This window comes from Hippichthys cyanospilos, chromosome 9, assembly GCF_059441005.1.
Source record: "Hippichthys cyanospilos isolate Australia breed blue-spotted pipefish chromosome 9, RoL_Hcya_1.0, whole genome shotgun sequence".
Taxonomy (NCBI): domain Eukaryota; kingdom Metazoa; phylum Chordata; class Actinopteri; order Syngnathiformes; family Syngnathidae; genus Hippichthys; species Hippichthys cyanospilos.
This window is the reverse complement of record NC_142377.1, coordinates 9,842,084-9,856,144: the sequence shown is the minus strand read 5'-3', so window position 1 is coordinate 9,856,144 and position 14,061 is coordinate 9,842,084. Positions and strand designations below refer to the sequence as shown.

At 39.5% G+C, this 14,061-nt stretch overlaps 2 protein-coding genes across 5 annotated transcripts; one reads left to right on the top strand and one right to left on the bottom strand.

The window, feature by feature from the left end:
* Positions 1 to 2,039: 2,039 nt before the first annotated feature.
* On the bottom strand, positions 2,040 to 13,823 carry rtf2 (replication termination factor 2). Of its 2 annotated transcripts, XM_088422948.1 has the most exons (9): positions 13,653 to 13,823; positions 13,265 to 13,359; positions 13,033 to 13,126; positions 12,813 to 12,952; positions 12,553 to 12,631; positions 5,915 to 6,025; positions 5,180 to 5,234; positions 2,942 to 2,995; positions 2,040 to 2,741 (listed from the first exon to the last, which is right to left on the bottom strand). In XM_088422948.1, the coding sequence occupies exons 1-9, from the start codon at positions 13,719 to 13,721 to the stop codon at positions 2,551 to 2,553; spliced, it is 888 nt and encodes a 295-aa protein (XP_088279074.1). In that variant the 5' UTR covers positions 13,722 to 13,823; the 3' UTR covers positions 2,040 to 2,550. The 2 variants fall into 2 exon arrangements, with proteins under 2 accessions (XP_088279074.1, XP_088279075.1); XM_088422949.1 differs by lacking the exon at positions 2,942 to 2,995.
* gcnt7 (glucosaminyl (N-acetyl) transferase family member 7) lies at positions 6,428 to 12,882 on the top strand. 3 transcript variants are annotated; one of them, XM_088422946.1, is made up of 5 exons: positions 6,428 to 6,864; positions 8,696 to 8,928; positions 9,007 to 9,748; positions 10,338 to 10,433; positions 11,001 to 12,882. In XM_088422946.1, the coding sequence occupies exons 2-5, from the start codon at positions 8,710 to 8,712 to the stop codon at positions 11,231 to 11,233; spliced, it is 1,290 nt and encodes a 429-aa protein (XP_088279072.1). In that variant the 5' UTR covers positions 6,428 to 6,864; positions 8,696 to 8,709; the 3' UTR covers positions 11,234 to 12,882. The 3 variants fall into 3 exon arrangements, with proteins under 3 accessions (XP_088279072.1, XP_088279071.1, XP_088279073.1); XM_088422945.1 differs by lacking the exon at positions 6,428 to 6,864 and adding an exon at positions 7,716 to 7,837; XM_088422947.1 differs by lacking the exon at positions 6,428 to 6,864 and adding an exon at positions 7,716 to 7,837 and having other exon boundaries at positions 10,338 to 10,441.
* Positions 13,824 to 14,061: the final 238 nt, after the last annotated feature.

The window sequence follows — 14,061 nt, the reverse complement described above, 5'->3', positions numbered from 1 at the left end:
CTTTATATTCTGTACACACAAATTATAATACACATGCATATGTACAAATATGTATTAAATTTGCATTCTACTTTACAATGATGTTGCAACCAGCGGAATCATTTCCTATGGTTTGTGCTACAATTTCACAACAGCAGCGTTACTTAGCGAAGCAATTAAATTGGATTAATTAATTAATCCACTCATTGTTTCGTACATTTAATCCACATAATGAAATTAACGACCGAATCTCAAAAACCTTTCAAAAGCCACATTCATTAACAGCTCAATTTGTACGGAAGTTGAATTGGAATTCGAAATGACTCTTTACAAATGGAAATAATGCTGATTTGAATTGTACTCACCCTCCAGTCTATCCTGTCCAGCAGAGACATGTGCAGGTCTCGGGTCTCCGCCAGTGAGTGAAACACACGCTAGCGTCACACGCGTGCAGCTCGCTCTTCACCTGCTCGCGCACACTGCGCATGCGCCGCGCCCGAGCACAACACACCTGGGCGAGCAAAATCCAAAAACATTCAAACCTTTTGTTGCAATGCTGTTTTTCTCCCCTCCGTGTTAAAATGAAGCGCGCCTTCGATTCATTTACAAAATAGAAAGCTTGTAAATAAGGGCGGTCATAAATCATATTTTTTTTTATAATTAACAACATTATTATTCTCGTAATTATTTTCATTTATTTATGAGGAGACAAAAATGTTCGGTTAAACCACGAGCAGGGAAATTTCAAGATGAGGTCATTGCAACCCCCTCAAAAGGCCGCATCGCCTGGGGGTGACCCGAAGAATCCGCTTTCAAACGCCACGCAGGCGTTTTTTTTTTTTTTTCCTTTAAGCACCAAAACTGCTTCTGTTATCTGATCTTGCAAAGACTTTGGCTGTAATTAATGAACACATCAAAGATGCGTCACGAAGCTCGACTATTGGATGTCCTGCGTGGAGAGAAAAGAAAGCTTATACCTTAGGGAACTCGACAACCTGTCATATTATTTTTACAGAGTTGACTAATTGCACTGTACATGACTTCGGGGACAAAGGAAGAGTTTAAAAACAATTAAAAAAAACTATTTTAGTTCATATGTTCAAATTATCTCGTTAAATTTAAATATTCTATAGGTTATTTTGAATATGGGCCTTGTGTATTTTCTTTGTAATTTTCTATAAAAAATAAATGCGTTTGCTAATGCAATCGCTGTCTCTCATTAAACCTATATTTTACCTATATATATTTCCTTTTCAAAAAAAGTAGTAAATAAACGACGAAAAAATGCCCAGTCAATAGAACAAAATAAAATATATAAAACGTGCTGTTTATTAAGATGAAGCCTAATTATTATCAGAGCGATGTTTATTTTTTTCTGTTTCTTTGGATCAATGTTTGGATTTGTTTTTTTCACCTGGTGAAAAATAAATAAATAAAATAAGATCCTGTGGCGTGGTGTCTAGATTTTGGCCTGGCCGTTGAATTTGGCTTGCAGGATAAATGTGAAAGTAAGAAAAGAAATGAAAAAGCAAGCACGTAGTTATGTGTTGTGCGGGTATACATTTAAATTTGTGATTGGCAGATAAAGCCGGATAAAATAGTCGTTTAGGCTTTAGTTTTTATTATCAGAAACCAAGTGAGTCCCCTCCAAATGGAAAGTTAACTTCTGCTGACCTCTTGTGGCTAGTTTTTCACATTGCACGTTGGCGTTCAAAACAGAATGCGTTTTAGTATAAAGTTTACAAGTCCATCCTAGGCCCGCTTATCCTCACATAGGTCACAGGTTTGCTAGTGTCTATCCCAGCTGACCATTCACGCACCCAATCAAACCTAAAGACAATATAATGTCCTCCTCAGTCAGATTTTATTTATGAAATACTAAAACCTGCTGTCTCACATTAGAAACAGAAAGAAAGTGATGATGCAACCTACGTAAAATCGGGATAGTAGTATGGAGCTGGTGAAATCAGTCGGGTTAAAGTGCGCAAAATCGGGATTGTCTCAGGTAAACTGGGTTGTCTGAACACCCTATTATACGTTCAAATCACTTTTGAAACAAGGCTTGTATAGGACTTTATTTTTTGACAGTTGCAAATCCAATAGAGAAATAATGCACTACCACAAAAGATACATTACATATTTAATGTCTTAAAAAGCAGATTACACACATACCAACAATCAAGCTGAATTGGATTTCCCCATTTCAATTTCCTATGAAAAATTAGGTTTGTCCCCACATTTGCAATTAGGTGACTCTGAACCGTGAGCAGGTCTCCACTGTAGTATGTATTGCATTGTATTGTATATTTATTAAATAGAATTCCGCTAGTTTTGTCTTGTCCAAAAACTTTTTTTTTTTTTAAACATTTATCTGCATTTATAGATTACATTTTAAGGGGAAAACACAAACTAAATCTAGACTAAACCTTGGGCACAATGTTACAGAGGGCAAAAATAAAAACGTAATTCTCAAAGCACCCGAGCGGAAAGAGATAAACAAGCAGCCTGGGGAGCCATTAAGGTTGTCGGCAACACGTCAGGGGAATCGCGGAAATTGCGCGTGCGTGAGCGTTAGAAGTGGTATGGCGTGTAGGTGATCCAGTTGGAGGTTTGCTCTTTGGTGCGCTTGGCCGAGCTGTGGGTGGTGAAGATGGACTTGAAGGCCTCCGACTTCTCGTCCATGTCTTGGATGGAGCGCTTGGGGGCGGGAGACGAAGGCTTGCCGCTTGAGAGGCAGGACGTGCCTGAGCTTCCTGCCTTATCTGAGCAGCAGGTGAAACATTAAAAAAGAAAAGAAAAATTAGAGGCTGCGCAACAAGTCAAATCAGATTTTGAGCAGGCTTGAGCTAGTAATGGGAAAATGAAGCCTCGTGAAGCACCTTTGATCAAGTGTTTCATGAGGCTTCATTTTCCCATCTTTAGCCCGAGGACACAGATTAGCAGATATTTTCCTCATGGCTACCTGATTGGCTGCTTTCACCATTTTCAAGCGAGCCATTTTGCACTTGTGTGTCACCTGCAGAATGGTAAGAATCACAACAGATGCCGATTATTGCTTCTCAGTCATGCAGTGGCGTCTTTTGGTATAAGTGACAAGTCAGCTGATTTTGAGCCTGTGCCCAGATCGAGTCCCAATCCAATACCTCGGCAATACATTGAGAAGAAAAATATATCAAGCAAACTATCCAACATATTGTAAAACCTTTCATATGTCTAGTGGAACGGAGGTTTGAACCAAGTAAAACATATCTTTTTTTTATTTTTTTTTACATTTTTGTGGGGGCATAACACGTAATTTCCGTGCGAACAACATTATCATTGTTAAATTACGCTAGCTTGACGTTAGCTTCCTGCTACCCACCATAACTACCAGAAGATCCCCTCACTGGCTACGTGCAGATTCACCATTTCGGTTGTGTTGCTGCGTAGTGTAATGTGTGTATTTTTTTGTTTGTTTGTTTCTTTGGCAGTGTCTGTGTACTTCTACAGTAGATTACTTTGTTGGTTTGTAGTCACATTTTCCTATCACTTTATTTTTCTAGTTGCCATCGGCGTGAAGTTAGCATCGAGGACATATTTTAATGTACAAAGCAAAGATGTCCGATGAGTGCAAATGGAGCATTTTGTGTGGTGGAAACACACAGCTGCGTTTAACAAAACAATCTCATTTTTTTGGACTATAAACCGCAATTTTTTTCTCATGATTTGAGCCCTGCGGATTATAGTCCAGTGCGGCTTACCTGCGGGTTTGTTTATTTTTCATGGACTGTAGTCTGCTCAGGGAAGTGAACAGAATAGGAATTTCAGTGTGTAGTATTACTATGCATATGGCAATAAAACTCTTGATGTGTGTATCTATTGAAGGAATTATGTGCTAAGCATTTATATGTTCACTAAAATAATCAACCTGAGAGAAATAAATAAATAAATCTTCCACAGGGTCCCCTCAAAAATGTGTTTAAAGTTGGGCTAACCGCTTTAAAACAGTTCATAAAAGGCTGATGTTGGAATGATTTCAGACGCACAAAATAATGTGATCGGATTATACTTTTTATTCTAACATACAGTATTTGACATCTAGTCATTAAGATATAAAGCCAAAATGAAGAAGGTCAAGAGTATTACAAGCTAATACGAAGCGTTTGGATGTGTAGGAAAAGGTTGCCACATTTCACTGAAGCCGACGTTGTGATAGGAGCTAAACAAATAAAGCGCAGGTGTTTGGCTGCCCACATCCTAGCAGGAAATCACGCTCACGCACTAGCTTTCATGTTCTTTTTTTTTCCTCGTTGTTTTTTGAATCCTAGTGTGGCTCAAATGACTGCAGACAAACTTTGTGTGTTTTTAGACACTTCGCCTATAAAGATGACTGATTGTAAGCGCTTGCTGCAGAAATGTTTATTTAACGGCATTTGAATATAAAGTATCAATGTAAAGTCCATTCAAAAGTCGAGCCTAAGTGAGCACGGAGAATTATTTTTGTTTTGCAAATGATGCAAATGATAAAATGACAGACGTGGTATGAAGGAAGAGATTAGCGATTGTCGGCGGAGATACTGCAGAGTTGCACAACTTGAGTGAGCCACTACCAATATGAACATCGAGCACACACATCCTAAAAACTTACAACACTTTAAAAACTATCTAAAAAAAAAGAGAGAGAGAGAAAAGGGGTTGTTCTTAGGATGAGCTGATCCTGATAAAAATGACTGGATTGTTTGGGATCGGTTATAATAGAACCCATCTGATCCAATTCATAAACACAAACTATATACTCTATGTACGTATGTGCAGGTGTGTGTGTGTGTGTGTGTGTATATATATATATATATATATATATATATATATATATATATATATATATATATATATATATATATATATATATATATATATATATATATATATATATATATATATATATATGTGCAAATAATTCAAAATAAAAGGAGGCAGCTCAGGTTTCATTTTTTTCTCCAGTTACACAAATAAAAGGAAAAAAAAAAGGGAAATTGGATTGTTTCCCATTTTCTGTTCGCTTTGAAAGAAAAAAACAAAACAAAGAACAATGGCCACAAGGTACACAGACCATGAACCACTTCTTATTCTCCGGGCCACAATTGATAACTTCCCTTTAAAACACAAAAAAGACAGGCAGTATAAAAACGCAGAAGAGGCCATTTAGATGCCTCACACAAACCTTGAGACTCAGATGGTGTGGACACACTTTCAGCAGGTTTCTTCTTCTTTGATTTCTTAAAAAAAAAAAAAAAAGTGAGAGAGAAAACAGATTTTAGGGCTTCACAGTTCACGCAATAAATATTCACATCGGGTAACTGTGTAATTGAATAAAAAATGCTTTAGCATGAATTTATACCCCCGTTTTTTATCCATCAGGAGGTCTGTGATTTTTCACGGTTTGCATCGCTAGTTCAGGAAAGTTTTATATAAATGCCCTTGAAACATTTTAGAAAAGTATTTCGACCTCAAACTTTTCAACCTTTTGCCACATTTTAGGCTTCAAACATAAAGATAAAATGTATATTTTAGGGGCAATAATCAACAAGTCAGACACAATAGTGAAATGTAACAAAATTTTCGGGATATTTCAAACTTTTTTTTAAACAAAAGAAAAAAACTGAAAAGTGGGGTGTGCAATATTATTCGACCCCTTTGCGTTAATACTTTGTAGCGCCATCTTTTGCTGTAATTACAGCTGCAAGTCACCCAACCCTCGAGTTCATCGTATAATTTTTGTCAAAAGAAATATGATTTTTTTTATTGCTGAAAACGGCTAAGTAAGTTTAGCATCCTTCTAGTTAATAAGCTAACTTTATTTACATTGCCACGTGTTCGCCATCACAGACGTGCTGTCGTGCAAGCACAATCGGTTAAACCCCAAAGCAATAAAATATGATTAGAAGGCCGAAGTCACCTTAGTTTTGGCTTTGGCCCGCCTCTCCTCCATTTTCTCCCTCAGCTTTTCCACCTCCTCCTTTGTTCCATTCAGCACGACGATGTCCGTGTTTTGAAACGGGTCTCCGCACTGACAAACACAAGACAACATTATACAACATCCGATGGTGCAAACACGATCTTATCACAACAACTACTTTGAGTGTAACGCTCTCAAAACCTCCAGTCAAGCTCAGGAGCCCTCGCCAGATCATTCGGCATCATTCGGTTCACTCTCCGTCAAGCTGCGAGAGATACAATAGAACAAACGCCAACGCGGGAAGTACAGCACCACATGCGCCTAACTGATAAGGGTTCGGATGCGGCTCATGAGACGACGAGACAAATCCGTTGTCCAATACAAATATGAAAGGTCAGAGTAACCGGCGCGAGGAAGGGAGGGAGTGAGGAAGGGTTGTTGTGCTTTCTATTGTTTCCCGGCAGCAATACGGGTCGGGTGGGCGTGACCCGTTGCCATGTGCTCTGTGCAACACAGGAGGGATCATCGCAGGAGCTGAGCAAGCATCACACAAAGTCGGCGGTCTACAGCGAGGTCGCCACAAGCGCCGAGCAAGCAAAGATGGAGCTGGACAGAGACACTCCGAATGGTGCGGCTCGCCGGGAATTCATCAGAGGAGGATAATGGAAAATGCCGTGGGGGATGACAAACACAGGGCTAGCGTGTGTGTGCGCCGATGGCTGGTAACTAGACAGGGACTGTTATCTTGATCTCAGGGGTGGGTGGCAAACAAGTGCCAGCTCATCTAAAGAGTGAATGCGACGTCCCTCATCGCAACCAGGAACAGTCGTGCGCCATACCTGAGACATAAGACACATCTGCCAATGCTTCTGATTTTTTGGAGGGGTGCGAACCAAATGGACTACTTCTGAATAATCTGGATGAGGAAGGACAGCTGTACTGCCTCAGAGGTATTGTTTTCTTACATCTTCTCGCAATACATCTCAGAGAGGAAACGTCAGACTTTTTTAGTGACACTAAAAGCTTGACTACTAGGCAAGGTGCTTGGAGTTTGACTTGCAAATAGGATATGCAAATAGAATGCAGATCCAGAAGCAAATAGAAATACCCTTTGAGTACGCCAAACAACTGCCCGCTCTTATATGAATGGAAGCCCAGACAATGGCATAACAATTTAAGTGTAAATACAAATCATGCAAATCAAACCAACATATATTAGGCTCTTCACAACTGTATGCAGCTGTATTTTTTTTTCTTTTTTTTACTGCGCCCACCATGGTTAGTTTCCCCCTTGGTTCTTGTCCAAGGTCATAGCTGGTATATATTATTAAAAAAAAAAAAAAAAGTAATGTTGTGACTTTGCAATCTTGTCATATCTAGTCATATCGAAACCACACCCGCAGACACTTATGCATAAATATTCTGTCAAGACATTTAAATTTGAAGTGATGGGATAATACAGGTAGTACCTTAAAGGGACAGTGTGTAAGATTTAGACCGTTGTTCATTAAAAAGGAATAAATTAAATGATTGTAAATTTCAGACTTGCAAATGAATGTGTTCTTAAGGACCAACAGTATGTTTTGAATATAATCACAGGTCTAGTTATTATTAAATTATATTACATGGGGGGTGGAACTTCTCCGGAGGTGGCCATGTTTGTTATAGCTACGGACAATGGTAAATGCAGCACCTTCTGCTGGCCGTAATGACAAACGGTCAAAATCTTACACACTATACCTTTAAGTACTGTATCCCTTTAAAAAAAACAGCTTTGTTACAAAGACATGCACTTGAGTTCCTTTTTTTTCCATTTGACCCGCCGGTGTTTGTGATGAATGCACATACGTATGGTGGAGTTTACAAGTGGCAGCTGTTCGGCATTTGTCATTCACTGTCACTGAGTCGCAATAGAGGAGATTGGTAGGTTGCAATCAAAATCAAAACTGAATTTCATGATTTAAAGGCCTGACTGTTAAAGGCATTAAAGTACACAGACCATCACTCATTAGAACCGAACTTTGTTCTTTAATGCGAGTAAAGCATGGGCGGTTGCTAATTGATCTGCTTCTGCCGCGAGGACCCCTATGTTTAGTTTACGTTAGGCTATATATGTATGTGCAGAGGTATTTTGTTGCTTAATTAGATATCAATGTCAAGTTTATTTGTACAGCCCAGAATCACCGCAGCCTCAAAGTGCCCAAGGCTGTTGGATATTACATTCATATTTCATTCTATTACCATCAACTGGGTCAGATCTGACCCTAACAACACAGACATGTTTCATAAGAGCATTTTCTATTTTGGTAAAAATTTGCTTTTGAAATTTTATTTTGTTTAGTAAGAAATCTCAGACAAAGTCAAAAAGTCTTGAGGCCTTAAAGATAAGTGTGCAGTGCTTTTTTGCATTTCAAACCTAAAAATGGGTCGCTGATGACCTCAACACAAGAGGAAGGTAAATCATGAAGGCTCATTATTTATTCCAATCAAACAAATATCTAATTTATTATCAATACTGTATATAATGATACGCATGACTATTCTCAACATAAAATAGTATTTATCTGTTCTCAAAAATTCTCAGTCGTTTTTTTTTTTTGTTCGTCTTATATGTACATTTTTTAAAGAACATCCTTTACAAAATCTGATCCTTTCAAAGGTCCTTAAATCCATCAGTAGACTAGGTCCTGTACTTTGACAGTCAACTTTGGTTTGTGTGTGTTCTTTTTTTTGTTATGGAGGAGTTCAGGGACAGTTGAAGTGACCCTTTTTTTCTTTTAGAAATTTTCATCTAGATGGCAGGCATAAGTCATTTGTGCCCTCTTCGGAAGATCAAACGCAGGTTCCTGTTGTGCCTTGTGATGAGCGCCACAGTCTTTTTGGTGATTCACTTGAAGGAAAATAAAAAACAGGAGCCGCCGCCGCCACCACCGTGCCGCCCCTTCTCCGCCCAGTGTAAAGATTTTCTTTCGACCAATGATGGACGAATAAAATTGCATCGGCGCGACTGTCAGGTACAGCTGAAAAGTTATTCGGGGGGTCGCTAATGGCTTCATCCCGTTGAGTGTGTCGTGCATTTTCCCCCTCAACAGATCAAAAGCTACATTACAGACGACAAGCTGCAGTGCGCCGATTTGATGCGAGAGCTTCACTTTATCACGAGACCTCTGAGCGAGGAGGAGGCGGCGTACCCATTGGCGTTCATCCTGACCATCCACAAAGAGCTAGAGCTTTTTGTACGTCTCTTGCGAGCCATTTACGCGCCACAAAACGTCTACTGCATTCACGTTGATGCCAAGGCTCCGCAGGCATACCGTGCAGCCGTGCAAAATGTGGTGGGCTGTTTTCAAAACGTCTTCTTGTCCAACCGCAGCGAGACAGTCACCTACGCTGGCTTCTCGCGCCTGAAGGCGGACTTGAACTGCATGCTGGATTTGGCCGGGTCCGAAGTGGGCTGGAGGAAGGTGGTCAACATGTGCGGCCAGGACTTCCCTGTTATGAGCAATCTGGAGCTGGTGCGCTACTTGCAGAGCAAAGAGTGGCGGGACCGGAACATGACACCAGGGGTGAAGCAGCCGCCACATATGGTTCGACGGACTAAGTTCCGATACATGGAGATCATTGGTTCACGCGTCATTCGCCTCAGACTGGGAGGGAAGAAAGACCCGCCTCCTCACAACCTAGAAATATACTTTGGCACAGCCTACTACGCACTGACAAGAGGCTTTGTCAACTTTGTTCTTGAGAGCCCCATAGCCCGTGACCTCCTGGAGTGGTCCAGAGACACGTACAGTCCGGATGAGCACTACTGGGTGACGCTCAATCACGTTAAAGGTAAACCGGAATCTAGTACTGATAAGGGAAGGGAGTAAGAAAACAATACCAAAAGTGACCAATCGTAGATGTTTTTCATGTTACAGTAATTACACTGTTTTGTCTCAAATCAATCTTCGTAATGGCCACAGTTTCTCTCGTAGCTATTGCAGATGTCTTGGCATTACATGCACGAATGACAAATTGCGGTGACATGCTATTCATCCTCAAATTTAAAAAGTTGTTTGCTTGCCACTAAATGACATTTCGCACACAGGGAGTTGTGCAATGTCAGTATGGTGTAGCTTGTTTTCTAGAAATTATAACATCACAGCCAAGCGTAAACACCCCTGCGATGCCTTCAGCTTTGGTAGGTTCAGAAACACTCGGAATATGTCATTAAAATCTAGTTTTTAATCAAACTATGGTTGACAAACTTCCTAGAAGTGATATATTTTAACTGACCCTATGAAATTTTTGCTCCCTGACCTTGAATGTGAGTTTGAATTAAAAACCACACAAACTTCTACGCACCGGAGATATGTTCATCTTCTACAAGGCCATGCAACACATTGACCCATTCTGCCTGGTTTCTGTGTTCTATTTGAAGAGGCACCAGGCAGCAAGATAGATGGTGGCTGGGAAGGAAACATAAGGGCTGTCAAATGGGCCGAGCAAAAAGGAACTGTGCACGATGGCTGCAACGGTACGACGGTAAAAAATGTCCTATCGACTGGGTCGTTCTATCTACTTGGTTGATTTGTTGAAGCTACATAAAGGGCATCATCATGGGTGGCGCTACATATGATTTAGAAAAGCAACAGTTATTCCACAAAACACATTAACAATGTTTACGGATGGTGCCTTAATATACAAGTTAAATTTGTTGTGCATGATTGATTGTGACAAAGCGGCTCCTTCTGATGTACGCGCACAGGACCAACTGGGGGCAGTATAACACAGACATGCACAAATACAGATCGTCTCAACAATTTGGTATGCTGCAGTATTTAGTAATACACCCAAGTATCTAACAGAAGGATTAGTCAGCGTCACTATTTGACATTCTGAAGAATATTGGCAGCAGTCGACAAGGAGGTTATTCTGACGCATCACCAATGACAATGCTGGGAACCCCCTGTCCTATTTGAATTTTGTTTGAACTCAAACTAAAAAAGATGGAAGTGCTTGTATCACGCAGTGTTTTGAAAAACCTTAGTCATAGTGAAGGTCCCTCTGCAGCTTAACCAAAATGCCTCTTCTCCATTACTAGGCCGTTATGTGCACACGATCTGCATCTACGGAATGGAGGACCTGCCGTGGATCATCCAAAAGAAGGCCATGTTTGCCAACAAGTTTGAGAACGACTTCTTGCCTGATGCCCTGGACTGCCTGGAGCAGTGGCACAGGAGCAGAGTGCTGAGCAACGCCAGCGTTCCCATAGAGTCGTCATGGCTGTTGGCCACGCACAACAACAGTCACCTTGACAAGCACGCAGCTGCGTGAACTCACACCTTGCAAGGCGGCCCCAGGGGTGACAAACACCGGAATGAAAGGGATGATGTGTTGACTACGTTCGCCACTGTTTGTCATTCAGTTTGTTCTAAACTGGAAGACAGCTGTTCTTGTAATTATTATAATTTAATAGCATAATTCCCCAAATATAGGACACGCTTCTGTATAAGAACCCTTAATTCTGGTATTTTCCATGTTATCATGTACAAGACACACCAACACTCAAGCAACAATAAAAAACTATAGCATACCCGTATAAAATCATCTTCTTCAACCCTTTATATTTTATTGTGTTCATATCTGTAAACTATATATTTGTTGCGGGACGTATCAAGCTTCTTCAAATTGCGCAAAAAAAAAAAAACTTTGAATTTATTACATCACCATTTATAGGACGCACCCATACTTTTGGCCTTCGTTTTGGGGGATTTTTTTTTTTTTTTTTTTTTAGTTTTTCCTTTCCCTTCTGGGAGCTTTGTTCAGGGGATGTTGATGTGTATTTATGATGAAAGAAAGTCTCTGACTTCTTTTTACTTGTGAACCCCTTTGAGACAGTCGGTGATTCAGGGCTATACAAATAAACGTGATTTGATTTCCATTTGATTTGGAAAAAAAAGTGTGTCTTATATTTGGGTATTTACGGTAATTATTACTGTTGACTAATATGATTATTTGGGGGGAGGTGGATGAGCCTGGCTGGGAGCAAAAAAAAATAAGGTAACCATGCTTATATGTATTAGTCTTGTAGAGGTTCTACTTGTTTTCATAGAATTCATTTGGTGTGATAGAGAATATATTTAAGGTTGAAAAACAATGTGATAGAAAATATACTAAAAGTTGAAAATCAGTTACTGCAGAAAAACATACTCTAAGCTGACAAGCTGAATGTGTTCAGTTTTTATGAAAACTTGCAATGTATCATATGTTAGGAAGGGCAAAAGGTGTTTTAATTGAAATTTAAGCACTACACAAGTAAAAAGTGAAAAAAAAGCCCTTATGATTCATTTGACAATTTTTCTCGAGTACAATTAGTATGCATAAAAAATGTGTATGTTTAAAAACGCATTTTCCACTTGCCGTCTACTGAAAATGACATCGCTTGTGTTAAAGTTTTCCAATCATGGCTCACCTGTTGTTCATGTGACGTAAGTAAGCTGAGCACATGAAAAAATAGTTTGATATCAAATTAATTCTTGACAAAATATTACCACTTTACTATAGAGAGTGGCTATATAGATGTAGTATTCCTTTTAATTGAACCGATATTACAAAATGCATGTCACTCACAAAAAGGAAGAAACGCTATTCACCTTGTGGCAGATTTCTGACTTGACTGCCTTGAGGGCACGGTCAGAGAAGACACAACCACATGTCTGCAGGTAACAGAACCTGAGAACAGAAACATCAGCAACATTAAGATACATACACTTATTATTTACCTTTAAGTAGTTTGCAATTTGTCAGAAATATTGTATGTGTCTAATATGGCCATGCATATCACAGCCAAGCCATGCATTTTTTTCCCTATGCACCGCCATATGAAAATCCATCTTCAACTTGTTTTTGTCACCTGTGCTTTCCGTTCATCTCCAGCCCAACAACCGGGCAAATAAACATTCCACAATGGATGTCCTCATAAATGTCTCCTTTAGTGTTCCTTCTCTCGCCTTCCCACTCAGGGTTATCCGTCAAGTTGAGCTCTTTTATGTCCTGCAGAAAGAAACACACAAAATGCTTGAAAAAGGTAGCGATTCTTAACAAATAAGAAACCAGAACAAACATAAACATACCTTGGTTCCACGGATATGTGTTACAGCATCAGTGTTGGGTCTCTCAGCAGACTTATCCAGAAGGTACTCTATGATGGCATCTTTGTTATAAAGCCTACAAAATAATCAGTTTGATTTGAGTGGGCATATTTGAGCATTTTATTTAGTTGTATGCAAGCAGAAGTTTATTTTTGGTTTCATGACAAAATTACTGATGACTGATATTGATGAACAATCGAACTTAATCGCTCACCTTCCCAGTTCGCAGGCGACGATTGGACGCCTAAGTTTTTCCTGACTGAGGGCGCAGTACTTCCATTTGGCGGCTAACTCTGCATTTTTGTCAACCTACGAAGCATTTGGAAGACATCTTTAAATATCACGCACCATATTGAAAATGCACGTTCAAGTATGTGCCATGTATGTATGACCACGGTTATTTAAAATGACGTAGTTCTCAGATACTGAGATGAACCGCTTTCGAGAAAAAAGCAAAAGTAATATATTACATTGTTATCAATTAGTTAAATAACAGTTGTAACCGGGAGGTGTTTGTGTTAGCCAGTAGCTAACTAGCAGTTAGCAACCTGGAAATGTATTGTCTATGTAACCGATTGGCTAAAAGAAGAAGCGTCACGAACCTTCTCGACTTTTTTGGGACCTTTCACCAACTCGTGTCTTTTGGGAATAGTTCCGCCATCACATCCCATTTTGCGGAATAAAAGATAAGCGGACAAGTTTAAACGTGAGTTCGCCTAGTTACCTAGCTAGTGTAGAGTTGGAAACAAACGAGTAAATCACTTCCTGTTTGAACCGGATATCTGTCTTCTTCGCTCAAAAATTATTGGCATGCGCAAACAAGGAACTATTGCCTTTTCGTCATCTATTGGTTAGGAGTGTGGACCACAGTATAAAAAAAACATAACATTAGAAATAATAATAATAACAACAACAATAACAACAACAACAATAACAACAACGACAATAATAGTCATAATAATAATAATAATAATAATAATAATAAGAAGAAGAAGAAGAAGAACAACAACA

Coding starts and splice junctions, on each gene's coding strand:
- rtf2 (XM_088422948.1), bottom strand. CDS start 13,721: ATGGGATGTGATGGCGGAACTATTCCCAAAAGACACGAGTTGGTGAAA. Junction 6,026..12,552: donor AGTCAGAAATCTGCCACAAG/GTGAATAGCGTT, acceptor TGTGTTTGTCAG/TGCGGAGACCCGTTTCAAAA. Junction 5,235..5,914: donor GGGCCAAAGCCAAAACTAAG/GTGACTTCGGCC, acceptor TTTTTTTTTAAG/AAATCAAAGAAGAAGAAACC.
- gcnt7 (XM_088422946.1), top strand. CDS start 8,710: ATGGCAGGCATAAGTCATTTGTGCCCTCTTCGGAAGATCAAACGCAGG. Junction 8,929..9,006: donor TGCATCGGCGCGACTGTCAG/GTACAGCTGAAA, acceptor CCCCCTCAACAG/ATCAAAAGCTACATTACAGA. Junction 9,749..10,337: donor GACGCTCAATCACGTTAAAG/GTAAACCGGAAT, acceptor TTCTATTTGAAG/AGGCACCAGGCAGCAAGATA.